The sequence below is a fragment of the Citrus clementina genome, unplaced genomic scaffold, assembly GCF_000493195.1.
Source record: "Citrus clementina cultivar Clemenules unplaced genomic scaffold, Citrus_clementina_v1.0 scaffold_8, whole genome shotgun sequence".
Lineage (NCBI taxonomy): Eukaryota > Viridiplantae > Streptophyta > Magnoliopsida > Sapindales > Rutaceae > Citrus > Citrus x clementina.
In genome coordinates, this window is record NW_006262022.1 from 24,236,579 (window position 1) to 24,251,061 (window position 14,483).

At 31.8% G+C, this 14,483-nt stretch overlaps 1 protein-coding gene across 1 annotated transcript; it reads left to right on the top strand.

Moving 5' to 3' along the window:
• Window positions 1–11,185: 11,185 nt before the first annotated feature.
• On the top strand, window positions 11,186–13,591 carry LOC18035275 (transcription factor DIVARICATA). The gene is made up of 2 exons (XM_006424954.2): window positions 11,186–12,617; window positions 12,877–13,591. Exons 1-2 carry the CDS (start codon window positions 12,190–12,192, stop codon window positions 13,370–13,372), a joined length of 924 nt encoding a protein of 307 aa, XP_006425017.1. The 5' UTR covers window positions 11,186–12,189; the 3' UTR covers window positions 13,373–13,591.
• Window positions 13,592–14,483: the final 892 nt, after the last annotated feature.

Consider the following 14,483-nt stretch of genomic DNA (forward strand, 5'->3'; position numbering starts at 1 on the left):
TCTTTGAAAGCATTCGTTGTTTAATTCTCTGAGCAATCATCCAATAATTTTCTCGTTTGTCGGCAGCTAATCGCAAAATATTAGCTTTGGGCCTCATCGTTTTGGCAGTGTCAGGCTTTTTGTTTGGCGGCATGAGAGTAATGATTCATTTGGGCCACGGCTCGTATTTCTTAGCTTCCGGTTCAAGACTAGACCCATGTCTTATTTGGGTATCCGTTGTACAAACGTAATTGTGAGATTAATTCTTTTTTCTTCCATACAAATCAGCTGATGGATATTGACCTTAAATTCGACATTAAATATAACTTATATCCAATATTGATTTATGATCTAGAATTAAAATGACCTGCGCTTATATTGGTGTCGGACCAATATAAAATACATTTGCTTTTAGAATTAACAATTAAAGTTACTTAAATTAAAGAACAAAAAAGTTAGCACAAATATATTCTTTTTGAAAAAAAAAATAAAATGAAATAAATTTTTGAATCATTTTTTCTGCATATAGGCACGAGTTAAAACATTAATGCATAGTTCGAAAATTTTCCAAAGCACTTGCGATATTTGGAGCGGAAGAGTGTTTAATTTTTTATTTTTGTCATCCAATCAGTACCTGTTGGAATTATTATTATTATTATTAATTTATTATTATTATTTGTGGAAAGTGGCACGCGCGGGGGGGAATGACAATTGAGTAGATGCGCGGACACGCATATCGGCGCGCGTGCGCAAGTTATTAAATAATAAATGAAAAAGAAAATTGTCTTTGACTTTTTGACCTTTAGAGAACCAACATTAAGATGGAATCCTTCCTTTAATGGCAAAAAAAGTTTTTAATGGTGGTGGTAGCCCCAGCCGTTTTAGGCAAAGCCCGCCCTGTGGCCTTATTCGACCCCCACCGTTCAATTATTGTAATTGTGACACTTCATTTTTTTTCTTTTTCTTTTTTTTTGTGGTTGCTTTTGCGGCGGCCCCGGCCTCCCCGCCCCCTTTTGCGTGTCAAGGGACAATTACTCAAATTACAGACGAACGAAAAAAATATAATATAGGCTGTGGACAGATAATAAATATTGACATAATGCTAATCTGTACTTCGACTTTACATCATGATTTTTTTTTTTTAATCTTGAATTTCGGATAATGATCGTTCAATAGTTGGATTTATTGATTGAGACTTTGAGATCTAAATTTTTTTTAAAATATTTGATGAATTAGAACTTGATTATCATTTGAGACTCATTTATTTGATCTCATTAAGTATAAGGTTTCAATTTTTATAAGACGAATTCGTCTTCAAATACTCTATCAATATAGTTTTTGTTTTACATCTGATATAGTCTCGAAACCACAGTACCACTATACCAAAATTTAACTTAAAGTTAAATGGAAATCTTTGTAACTAATAGATATATACAACATGATCATACACTCATTTGTACAAATTGCAAGCTTCATGGGTACAAAAAAAATAATTGAATTTCAAGATGTTTGATTTTAGTGCATAAGAAATAAAAGAATAGTTGTAATGCAGGGCATCAGAAGGAATGATTGCGATTATTTTATACAAGCACTAGCTGCAACTTTTGATTAATTTTGGCACATCCAACAATTTGGTGAACCAGGGGCTAGCCGGCAACATTTAATTGTAATATTATATGATAAAAAAAAAAACTAAACAACAGCTTCATTTTATTTTTCTGACGTTCCCCATGTTTAGATTTTAATATAAATATTTAGAGAATAAAAGAATATAAGTGACAAGAGCAACAGTTCCAATAGAGATTATTATGTAATTTTCAATCATACCCATCAAGTTTTTTAAAAAAAATATTTTAATTTTTATTTGAAACCGGATTCCCGACACGAGATTGCACGTGAGAAGCATAAATCGTACGTTTATAAAATCATTAACAAGTTTAGTAAAGTGTTTTAAGCCACTAATAATCAGCGCACATTCGAATTGAAAAAAGAAAATTACACAAATGTCCGTAACTGAAATGACTTTGTATATATAATTTCTTTTGAGCTACAATTAGAATATTATTGATATTCTATTACGACTCAAATAAAAAAAAAGTATTACTTTCATATTAAGAAGAAATTTATTTTAACTTTAGAAAAAATACTACTATTATATTTTTAAAAAATTAAGGCTTTGTTTGGTATTAAAATTTTATAGTTTAAAAGTTATTGCTGTTGTAAAAAAAAATTATAACTATAAAATAAAAATTAATAATGATATAGTAAATATGATTTTTAAATAATAATTTAGATAAAATAATAAAAATATTATAATTGTTATCATATAAATAATAGAATAAATTAATTTAATTTTTAAATTATAACAATTAATAATTAATAAATATTTTAATATTATAACTTAAAAATTACAAGAATCCAACCTTAATATTAACAAGAGAGTGAGTTCGTTGCCTTTGGGCTTTGGGCAACTTTGTGCATGAGTGAAAAATAGTAGATAGTTAGATACTTACGGAAAGATGAAATAAGCGAATAATATTAAGATTCTATTTAGAATTGAGGTGTTGTATCTTAAGTAAAAAAAAAAAAAATTATAACTATAAAATAAAAAAAATTAATAAGATATAATAAATATAAATTTTAAATAATAATTTTAATAAAATTATTAAAAATATAATAAATTTCCTATTATACAAATAAAAAATTATATTAATATAATTTTTAAACTATAATCACTCTTATTTATCACATATTTTAAAACAGTACCTTTTAAATTAGGATTACCTGACTTCAATTCCAAACACAAGTTAAATGTGTTTGTAACTTTATATTTTGGTGGGATAAGGATAGCGACGCACGAATTATTGATTATGGGCAAGGGAAGTCGTGAGGGGCAATAAGGAGAATTAGACACCTCAGCATACTAACTAGTAGTTAATGGACCCGTTGTCCCATTGAATTGGGGATGCGAGATTCGAGGTGCCCAAAAAAAGATGACGGTGACGCAAAAGAACATGTTACATGTGACACAAAAAGCATCTCTCCCCTTCTATGCGGCCAGGAATTCCCCCACTTGTTCAGTTGTTCTTACATCATTTGATCAATTTGCCTTCTGAATTGTGAAATCACTCTTTATTTTGAGATGCAGTTGAAAGAGAATTCACGATTCGTGAGTTTTTAAATGTGAGGGGAAAAAAAAAAATCAGGACTTATAGTTCGCACGGGAGTAAAATTTGTTTAATTTTATGATTTTTTTACCATATATTTGAGATAACATCGTTTTTTTTTTTAATTTGACTGTATATTTTAATTTATTTTGTTTGTTTGTATAATGTGAAAATAACTGAAAATTCAGATGATGTAAAGATTAGCATATATGAATTTGGTCCCTAACAAGTAGTATACACATTGATGTTTAAGGAAAATAAGCCAAATCTCCCTTTGTTTAATGAAATTAAGTGATACACTCATATTTTAAAACTCATCAACTCTTCTTGATATTGGTGTTGAATAGAATATTATCAAATTTCATTTTTTAATGGCTGGCGTTAAGTCACGTGCACGTGATTTGCGTCTCCTTCACGACTACAGTACCTAGTCCCGGATATTGTAGTTATGAGGAGGACGTAAGTTACGTGCACGTAACTTACCCCCTCTCTTTTTTAATAGGAAATTCTTTTTTTTCCTTTTTTTATAATAACTTTTAACTTTTAAGAATCAGTATAATCTCTATTGAAAAAAAAAATATACATTTTTTCTCCTTTATCTGTAAACGCACCCACAGGCCACAGCTCTGATTCATCATTCTCCCCATGTCCATTGCAAATTGGACAAGCACTAGATGGAACCCCATTAGAGATGGCAAAACCCCGGGCCGGGTCCGGGTATTGCCATGACCGGACCCTACCCGGATGTAACCGGTCCGGGTCCGGGTCCGGGCCGGGTTTTAATTCGGGTACCCGAATTTTATATTTTTTAATATTTTATGTGTATATATAATAAATGAGTCAAATAAATATAAAATATTTAAAATAATATATATTTTATAATTTTTTTAATAAAATCCGGGTTCTGGATTTATCAAGTGATACCCAAGACCGATCCAGCTTCATTCCCGGGCCGGGTATTACCCGGCCCGCAACGCCCGGGTACGGTCCGGGTCCGGACCGGGCGGGTATTGTTGCCATCTCATTCTCTGCTACCACCATTCATTCATGAAATTAACCCAAAAAAAAAAAAAGAAACCCCCACGAAGACAACACTCAACAATGCCATCAAAATTAAAATCCCCACTTTTCGTCGTTAATTGGACCGCATCGTTGCTGCCAAAGAGCTCCCTTGTTACATTTTTTCATTGCGTTTTTCTGGTCTTGGAGATTTTCTTTCTTTCTCACATCACTCGTCGCTTTCGCTGTCAACTTCTCCGGGCGTTGTTTCGGTATAGATTTTAAGGCCGGTTTGAAGGGATTTTGGATTGAGTTTGTGCAGATAATAAAAAGTTTATTTTGATTCCATTACCATTTCTATACTTCCGTCAAAAACCCAAAAAAGAATTGATTCATTTCAAATGGCGTCGGCGAGTTCAACAAAAAGGCTCTAGGTAAATTCGCCCAAGTCGCACATACATTTCCAATTCCAACCAATCCGTAAATCAAAGATGTTGCTTTTTAAAAGATTACTTTGCTTTCTTTACAAGTGGAAACTTAGAGAATCAACAAAAAGACTTCTAATTCTATTTTTTAAATCTTTATTTATTAACTTAAATGTTAAATAAAAGGACGAAAAAATAAAAGAATTTCTCTCAAAAGACTCTTCAAATATAAATAAGTTTATTTTAATAAAATTCTTCTTACCAAATTCAATTACACTCCATTTTTTCAACAATAAGTTATAAAACTTCTCTTTTCTATAATGGCAATATAAAATATAACATATTATTATTATTATTATTATTATTTTATTTGAACCACGAGGTAGTTTTAAGTGGGCTCTAATTGTGGGAAACACTTTTAAGCATGTACTACAACCTAGACTAATTTTTGTTCGCACTGGGTTGGTCCGTTAAGGGTAAAGTGGCCAAAGTAGTGACTCCATATGAGAACGGAACTTGAACCTTATAACATAAAGAATCTTTGATGAGAGGAGAAGTCACTCTCTTCAACATTTAAAGAATCTTTTGGTGAAAGAGAATTCTTACTTAAATCTGTTAAACAAGAGGAGATTTCTCCTGCATTAGCATGTTGTTAAACAAGAGGAAAATGTATTTACTTGAAAATTGTGAGATAAAATTAATTGTTGTAATTTTAAACCAAAAATAATCTCTTTATTGATGAATGCATGTATTCACGTCCGTCAAAGGATTTCCACAAAGCGACAATAAGAAAAGGTATTAAAAAAAAAGAAAAAAAAAGGGAGAGAGTGAAGTCCCACAAAGTGAATATTGATGAATGCATGTATTCACCATCCATCAAATTCACTTTAGAGGTGGGGCTCCAATGGCGTTAAGAGAGTGAAGTGTAAAGTAACAAATTACACATGGAGTGAGTGAACAATAATAAGAGTTAAAAAGATCAGAGCAAGTCAGTTCGGTACTTGAAAGTGTGCCCCAGCAGGCAGCCACCCCATTAAAAAGACTGCAATGATTATCGTGGTCACATTGCTTCAATTGTCATCATTATTCTTTATTAGATTATGTTTTAATTTCTGAAATTATTACAGCAAGATTTATTGGAACTTTAAATTCATTCAACTCTAATGTGGCTAAAAAAAAATAAAAAAATCAACGAACGATACGAACAATACAAGTTAGATTAGCAGTCTAGATGTGATTGAAAAATATGAGACATGAATTCAAATAAGTTCATATATCGTAGCTCACAAATCTTCACCAGGCTACCTCAAACCTATAAATAGAAGAGCAATGAATTACGTATTTGAAGTTTTGAACTCTTGTCTTTCGAGAAAAAAGAACAGTGTTTCTGATTAATGTTGCATATAACACGTATTGTGGACATAATTATTAATAAGGAATATATCTCGTAAAGTAAGTCAATACAGTTTTAAAAAAATTATAACTACTTTCTTAAAGGATAAAAGGATATGATTAATTTTTAAGAGACATAAATTTCCTTATAACTTAAGAGTCATATATATATATATAAATGTTTGATGAACAGTCATCAATAATATATAAATAGATTCTGTTATACGTACTTCATATCATAAAAAGTAATAAATTTAATACATTAAGAGCTCTTAGAATCTCTTTTGTCTCATTAATTCTTAGTTATAGATAATTTTTTGTTTAACAATAATTTTTTTAAGACTACTTCTACATCGACCAACAGTTTTACCATTCATGCAATGATCTCGACATACAATGATTCAATGATTTGGATTAGTATAATAAATCAATTTATCTTTGAACTAGTAAACACATGGCGGGCGAAGATTTAGGAAGGTACACAACCAAAATAGCAACAAATGACATGTAAAAGGAAATAATTAAGCTTTAATAGAGTAATGGGTCATGGTATAATCTCCAAAATAGCAATTTGGTCCTTTTAATGCAATTAACATTTAACCATATGGAATCAATGAACCTTTACCCTAGTGGGAGAACCCTTATACTTACAATGTATGAGAGTAAGGGGTTTGAGACTCCATAAAAATATTATGGGGTTTAGTTTTAATTCTCTCTTTGGAGACAATCTTTTCATTTACGAAATGTGAGTAACAATTTTCTCTCTTTGGACACACTCTTCTTCCCTAGGGTTAAAAAAGAAAGAAAGAAAGAAAATTCTAACCAACTAGAAATGCAGACATGGAGATTCATAGCCACCAGAGGTTAAATAACCAAAACACCCTTACAAGATTTTTTTTTTTTAAGGGTCATGTCATTATTGGAATATTAGTAGAGTGCAAGAGTATCGCTCTCTATTTGTTATATATAAACAACTAACACATACCTAGAAATGAGATGTCGAAACACAAGAAGGCATAAGCAAGAGTGAATAAGAATTAATTGAGTATGAAGGAGGCCATAAATGAATGTGTGAGCAGTAAGTTTGAGGAGGGGGAGCTCAGCAAAGGAAAATAGTGGGGGTGGTGGGGATGTACGTGAATGTGGGGTGTGGGGGGCTGCATTTTGCCAATGGGAGGTCAAATAAGTGCGGAAGTGAGAGAGGACAAGGTGCAGTTGGTCACATCGGAAGGGGACCGCCCCCTCTGTTGTAATTTGTTGTATTTGTTAAGCCTGCCTTGTTAGCTAGACAAAGCAAAATGAACAAAACGTGTGGGGTCACAACTAACATGCCCAAACACTTGGACCCAACCGAACTGCTTTTTTTTTTTTTTTTTTTTTTTTTTTTTTTTATAAAAAAAATCAGCTTTAAATGTGAAAATATAATCTCGCTTTCGATTCTTGATTGGCAGGAATAATTGCTTTTGTTTTCGTTTTCAATTAGAAATGAGAAATCAAAATTTGTTCTTTTAAAGACCAGTGAATATTATGGATTTTAAGAGCGATGGTAAAATTAGAATTACCTAAGGTCATCTCTAATGTGATACTAAAATTAATACTAAATCATTTTTTATATTATTTTTGGTGTAAAATGCTTCTCTAATGTAACACCAAAACCAACACCAAAATGGTGTTATAAATAGTATTGCACCAAACATGGTGCAACACTATTCATTTGGTGCTATGGAGAAAAAGTCTCAAATATCCTTATTACTTTTTCTTATTTACATATCTATCATATTTTATATAATATTTTAAGTTATTATTATTATTGTTGTTGTTATTTTTATTTTATTTATTAATTTTTGAATATTATACTAATATTTTAAATAAAAAAATTCAACACAAAAATTAATAATAAAAATAAAATGACAATAACATTAATTACTAGATTGCATATAATATGGGTTATTATTTAGCTGATGCATCTACCCAAAATGATCTACTCTTGTACAAATTATCCATGATCCATGTGGTCCTAAAAATAAATTATTTATCATGAAACAAGAAGCATGTCAGAAAGATGTAGAACATGCATTTGGAGTTCCTAAAAAGAAATCATTTACCACGAAACAAGAAGTATGTCGGAAAGATGTAGAACGTGCATTTGAAGTCCTTCAATCACGTTTTGCAATTGTTGCTGGACCATCACGTTTTTGGAACAAACATGTGTTACATGATATAATGACTGCTTGCATTATTATGCATAATATAATAATTGAAGATGAACGTGATGTTAATGCAACAATTAATGATTGGATGCAAGCGCCAATACCAATCGTTGATATGAGGGTAGATGAGAATACTAGATTTCAATAATTTCTTGCTCGACACAAACAAATCAATGATAAAAAGGCTCACATTGCACTTCGAAATGCACTAATTGATCAGTTATGGGATGAATTTAGTAATTCGAATAACTAGAGTATTATTATTGTTATTGTATTTTTTTATGTTAATGTAATGTTTAATTCTCATAATGTACTAATTTAGTTAATTAAATGTAAATTTAATAATTTTCTATATTTTTTTGTTAATCGATATAAAATTACTTATTACTTAATTATCTATATTAATAGTAATATATTGTGTTAATTGAATTAATTCTTGAGAATTAAAAAAAAATAAAAAGAAGAATATTCTTTTTTGGTGTGAAAAAATATATTTTTGGTATTGGTGTTACACCAAAATGGGGTTAAGTATTGGAGATGCCCTAACCACTTCTGCTAGCTCATTGGCAGGTGTGATGCACACGCCGAGAAGGAGCGTAGAGCACGAACTATCACTGTAAAAAAAGCGATTGCTGATGCGAGATGGAGGCGGTGGTTGGCTGGTGAATGGTTGCGTTATTCCGCCGCGGCAACAACAACCCAAAATTAGAGTTTTGGGTTCATACGTGGCTCTACCTAATTGGACAAAAGCCGATCCCCACGAAGTGCGATTCCATTGTTGTGCGCGGTGGTGAATTTTTCATCAGAGCCGAGCTTCTACCACTCCTTTTTATAAATTCTTAAGAAATCTCACTTTTCATTTTTATTTCCTTTACTTAAATCACTATCATTCAAAGTAAATTTTGTAAACACACTTTTTCACAAATAAAATTATTTTTATTAGATAATTAATTTCCCCTTTCTTCATTAATTCAAAACTATTTTGATTTTATAAAAAATTAACTATATTATATATTAAAAATGTTGGTGTCTATGATTTAATAAGATATTTTAATTTAATTTAATTAATGTTTGTCTTTTATATAAATTTTTAATAATAATTAAGTCAGCTACGGTTGTAATTATAATACCGTGTCATAGTAGCCGTTGAATTCTAATACTATCAATATATTATTTTAATAAATATCCCAGTACAAAGCCCAGCTTAATTGACTTCAGATTCAATTTTAGAGTAAAGAGTAAATCAGCCTTTATCTTTTACCAATAACATCGCGACACCTAATAAAAACAGTCACTTCTGACTGATTGAGCTCCTTGAGATTGTAACCCAAAACAATAATGTGGGAGGCTGGCCAATCAGAGAGTTGAAACCGTCTCGGGGCCCACAGCATCAACTTGGCCAGTGCAATTTAACATTGATCACGATTGTTCACTTAGCCGATACTTCTTGAAATTGACTTCATGAACTCCACCGCCTCCCAAAAGTAAAAGAGGAAAAAGGAGTTACAAGTTTTTTTTTTTATCTTAAAACATTTTAATAACAATTAAATGTTATGGCAATTAAAAACTATTTAATCAGATTTGGTCAGTGGATTTTATAATAGTTACAGGTACACGTATTTTTATTGACCAGATAAAGAATCAAGAGTGTGTTACGCACATTGTAGTATATGGTATTATATTATATCATAGTAGTTGTGATATAATGTTATGTTTAGTGTAGTATGCACTAAATTGTATAAGATAATATTTTTATTTAATATTTACATTAAATTAATAATTTAAATTTTGATAATTAAAATAAACTTCTTTTACCTTCAACTATCACAAGCATATTTTGATACTATTAGAATTCTTATTGTCGAAGCTATGCAATATAATGCACTATTGCTGGCGAAGGAATTTTCATTTCCTGTAGATCTAATATCAAAGTTTTAGTTGTTTAAATTTTTAATTGTAAATTTACCATAAATGAAAGCTTTTTGCTTATAATAATCTCATTAATGTGTAGCCCCAAAAGTAAGGATTCTAATATTACCAAATTATAGTGCAAAACATGATGTTATACTGCAGCCAATCATCATTGAACGTTAGCCGACAATTTATCAGCACTAATGGCAATATATTTGAGTTTTTAGTTTTATTTGATATTATATATTTTTATTGAATTTTTATTAAGAAATAAAAATAATAATGTGATTAGTACTACATTACACAAACTAATGTGGTACTGTTCACATTATTGTGTACTAAATACACCACAAAATATATAGGAAGATTTACTAAACATAGGATTGTATTGCATTAATTTTTATGTTTGTTGTATATACAAACATTTGCATGTATATATAAGATACTTAAATTTAAGTTTAAGATAAATACTATCAACTAAGTTAAATACATTAAGTAAATGATCTAAGTTGTTTGCGCGTATTTTTCAGTTCAATTAATGAAAATTTCTCGAGTGAAAGGAAGAGATACAGAATTCAAATTTGGCTTATATGATTTGAGAGAGAATTAGATTTTAATTAAACTGTAACTTAAAAAAAAAAATAATAATTAGGTCGCCTACTCGCCTCGTTTATAATTGCTAAGCAATGATGCATTGGACGACGTGGGTAATGTTCAACTTCTATCATATATATCATCAAGTTATAGAGCTGCCTGCTAGTGTCAAATTAATCACTCAACAAAAGTAGTAGGGGAAATCACTCATCGGATTGTTTTATTTACTCTTGCTAATTACTTTTTATTTTAATTATTTTAGTTACAGTGTCACTGAGCTCGATCAATGCGGTCTAGAAACATCTCATTGACTAGTGCAAGACAGAGGAGAGAGCTTCTGCCTTCCATCATTCATCATGAGCTGCCACAACTCAGACATAAGAAATAATAATAATAATAATAGAAAATAGTGGCTTTTGTTTTTATTTTATTATTTAGATTTTTTTTACAGTAGCAGTATTTTAATATTTAAAAAAAAAAAGAACGTCCATTATAATAAGAGGGAACTTTTCATGAGTTACAGTATCCACAAACCCCATAACCTCCAATCACAACCCACCACCATTTTCGCTTCTCTCTCTCTTTCTGCAAAGCTTCAACCTTTTAAGCGTGATTTAGATTCATTTCTTCAAGCCTTGGCTAGCTTGCTTTTCAGTTTAAGCACTTGTTTCTTTCCTTTTATTTCATCTGTCATTGATATTTCATAGCTTCATCTATTGCTTTTGTGCTTTTTTTTCCCCTTCTTTCTTTTCTTTTCTTTGCTGCTCAAACCTCAAGGAAAAGAAAGAAAGAAGAGATCTTTTACCAGCTTTTTTCACTGAATTTATAGTTTCCTCAACTGACTTTGTTTTGCTTTGTTTTCCATTTCCATGCTTTTTTGTTTTCTTCTTGTATCTATGCAAGTTTGAACATTAAAGAAGCAGCTGAAGCTACATAAGTGGCTTGTCACTTTTAGTTATTGTAGTTTCAGTTTCTGTTTAGTTTCCTTGAAACTATATCTGGGTTTTCATTTTAAAATTTTGTTTTCAACTCTTTATATGTTGTCCGAGAAAGCTTACTGGTTCAGATCTCACTAGACTGGTTTTAGCCGCATAGGGTGGTTTAGCTAGGGACAATTTAGAGTTAATATTTGCGTCTTAAATATCTGGGATATTTTTTTTTTCTTTTTAAATTTGGTTGAAAGATGTGTCTTTTTAAGATTCCTCATGTATGCCCCTATAAATGAAAAAAAAGCTATTCTGATTCCTTGCAAATGCTTCATGATTTAACATTGATATTTTTTTCTGATACCTCCACTTCTCTACATTTCTATTTCCTCTTGGGTGCTCCGCTTCTTGCTCTGCCTTTCCTCTGTTTCATCCACTCAATTTCTCAGCCCAAATCATCAATCTTGAATTAGACAAATCACTGCGAAAACAATCCTTGAAATATTCAATCGGTTTCAATTCATCAGAGGATGTTGTGTCAAAATTAAAGCTTCTTTTGGTAACTTTGCTTGGTAATTTTGTTGCGATGAAGTGGGAAACAGAAGTAATCTCCCCTGCATCTTATATTTCAAGCTCAAATTGGCTGCTTGAAGAGAGCAAGAGCACAAGATGGACAGCAGCTGAGAACAAGATGTTTGAAAATGCTTTAGCAGTTTATGATAAGGACTCTCCTGATAGATGGCAAAAAGTGGCTGCCATGATTCCAGGGAAGACGGTGGTTGATGTAATTAAGCAGTACAAAGAATTGGAAGCTGATATTAGCAATATTGAAGCAGGGCTAATTCCACTTCCAGGGTACGGTAATTCTTCTCCATTTACATTGGAGTGGGTTAACAATCATGGCTATGATGGGTTTAAGCATCCATATGCAGTTGGTGGAAAGAGATCCTCATCGGTTCGGCCTGCTGAACATGAAAGGAAGAAAGGAGTTCCATGGACAGAAGAGGAGCATAAGTAAGATTTTCCATTGATTTTCGTTTTATGCCTTTGTTTTGGATACTTGCTGTTGCTGAGAATTGACTTATGCAATTGTAGTACAAAATTTGGTAACTTGAAGTCTTGAACTGATATTAGCTTGGCAATTTAGTCTATGTACTTGCAATTGGAACCATTTTTTGAGTTAATTTTGTATTAGAAGACCAGTCTTAAAAAGGCATGTTCTAATATATGGGCTAATTCTATAAATTTGGATGTTGTATTTGATTTTCAACAGGCTGTTTCTGTTGGGATTGAAAAAGCATGGCAAAGGAGATTGGAGAAACATTTCCCGAAATTTTGTTACAAGTAGAACACCAACTCAAGTGGCTAGTCATGCTCAGAAGTACTTTATCAGGCAGCTTTCCGGGGGAAAAGATAAGAGGAGGGCAAGCATTCATGACATAACAACAGTCAATCTCAATGAGACTAGAACCTCTTCGCCAGATACTCAAAGAGCTCCTTCACCAGAGCAGGTTACTTCAGGGCTTTCTCAGCAGCAACCCAATTGTGGTGGTGCTTTGTCCAGGACGAATTTCCAGTGGCATCAGCCAAATAATGGAGCCACCACTGCTTTTGGTTCAACACAAGGAAATATGTTCATGACATCTCCTTATGGCATTAACTCATATGGGATTAAAATGCCAGGACAGAATCTGCAAAGAGATGCAGTTCACGAACCTTACTTTGGACTTCAAAATTTGGCATTTCAGATGCAATTCCCTCAAGGCTGAGATATGGCTGGCGCAGTTTGCAGCCATGTTCAAATTCTACTCATTAGTATAGTTGTGTTTGTACCTCTTTTTTTTTTTTTTTTCTTTAAAGTTCTGGTTATTATGTGAATATGTTATGGAGAACTTAAAGATTATTTATGGTATTAGAGAACTTGGAGGAGGGACTTTGGATTTCCATTGTACTTATGATTCTATATTTCTCCTTTTCAATTGTTAAAAGTCTTGAGGTTTTGGTTGATGATTGGACCAGCTTGGGGAATTTCTGTGTTGATAATTGTGGATATTGTTGCGTTGAAGCTCGAGTCAAGATTAGGCAGCAAGTTTAGTCCCACGTTTTGATACCTTAAGATGGTTGCTGAGAGAAAATATTTGGAATGCAGAAAGAGATGCAAGCATGGCAATGGAATTTCAGGTACTCGTGGAGAATGAATAAAGGCATCTGCAGATAAGCATCTTCAATACCGTGGTCGGTGATGTAAATTAAGTGCCATAAATCGTGCAAGCTCTATGAGCCATAGTACTGATACTGCTAATGAAATGACACCGTTGTGCTTTCCTATTAAATGGGCATCTTTGAATTTGTGTCAACTTCAATAATTTATCTTGTGAACCTAGTCAAATGGCTAAAGCTATGATCAAAATTTAAAATTTCAGCCTCAATCTGGCTGATTTACAAAACACTCAGTTTAGAGAGGTCCATAATATGTAATTACCAACTTTTTAGAGGGCATAGTTAACTTTCATTGCTAATTTCCTCATTAAAAGAAAGCCTCTATGTCTTCATTATATCTCTACCTTTAAGTATTGTTTCCAAGTATTAGTCATGATACGTCGAAAATTGAGGGTTAAAAACAAAAACATGGAGAATGAGCAATGAAATCGCTTCTTTTAACCCTTGAAGTTGAAGCTATTATCTATAATCCATTTTCTTGTACAATCAAAGGAAACCTGCTTGACTAGTGCTTGACCTTCAGAGCATTAGTTGAGGCTGACCCTAAATCCTAGTAATTTCAACTTCGCTTCACTTGGAGGGTCTCCTTTTAAATCCTGGCTTTGGTAAAGTTTCTTCATAAATCCTCTTGGAAAGAAGATCCCCCTTTATAGCATTAAA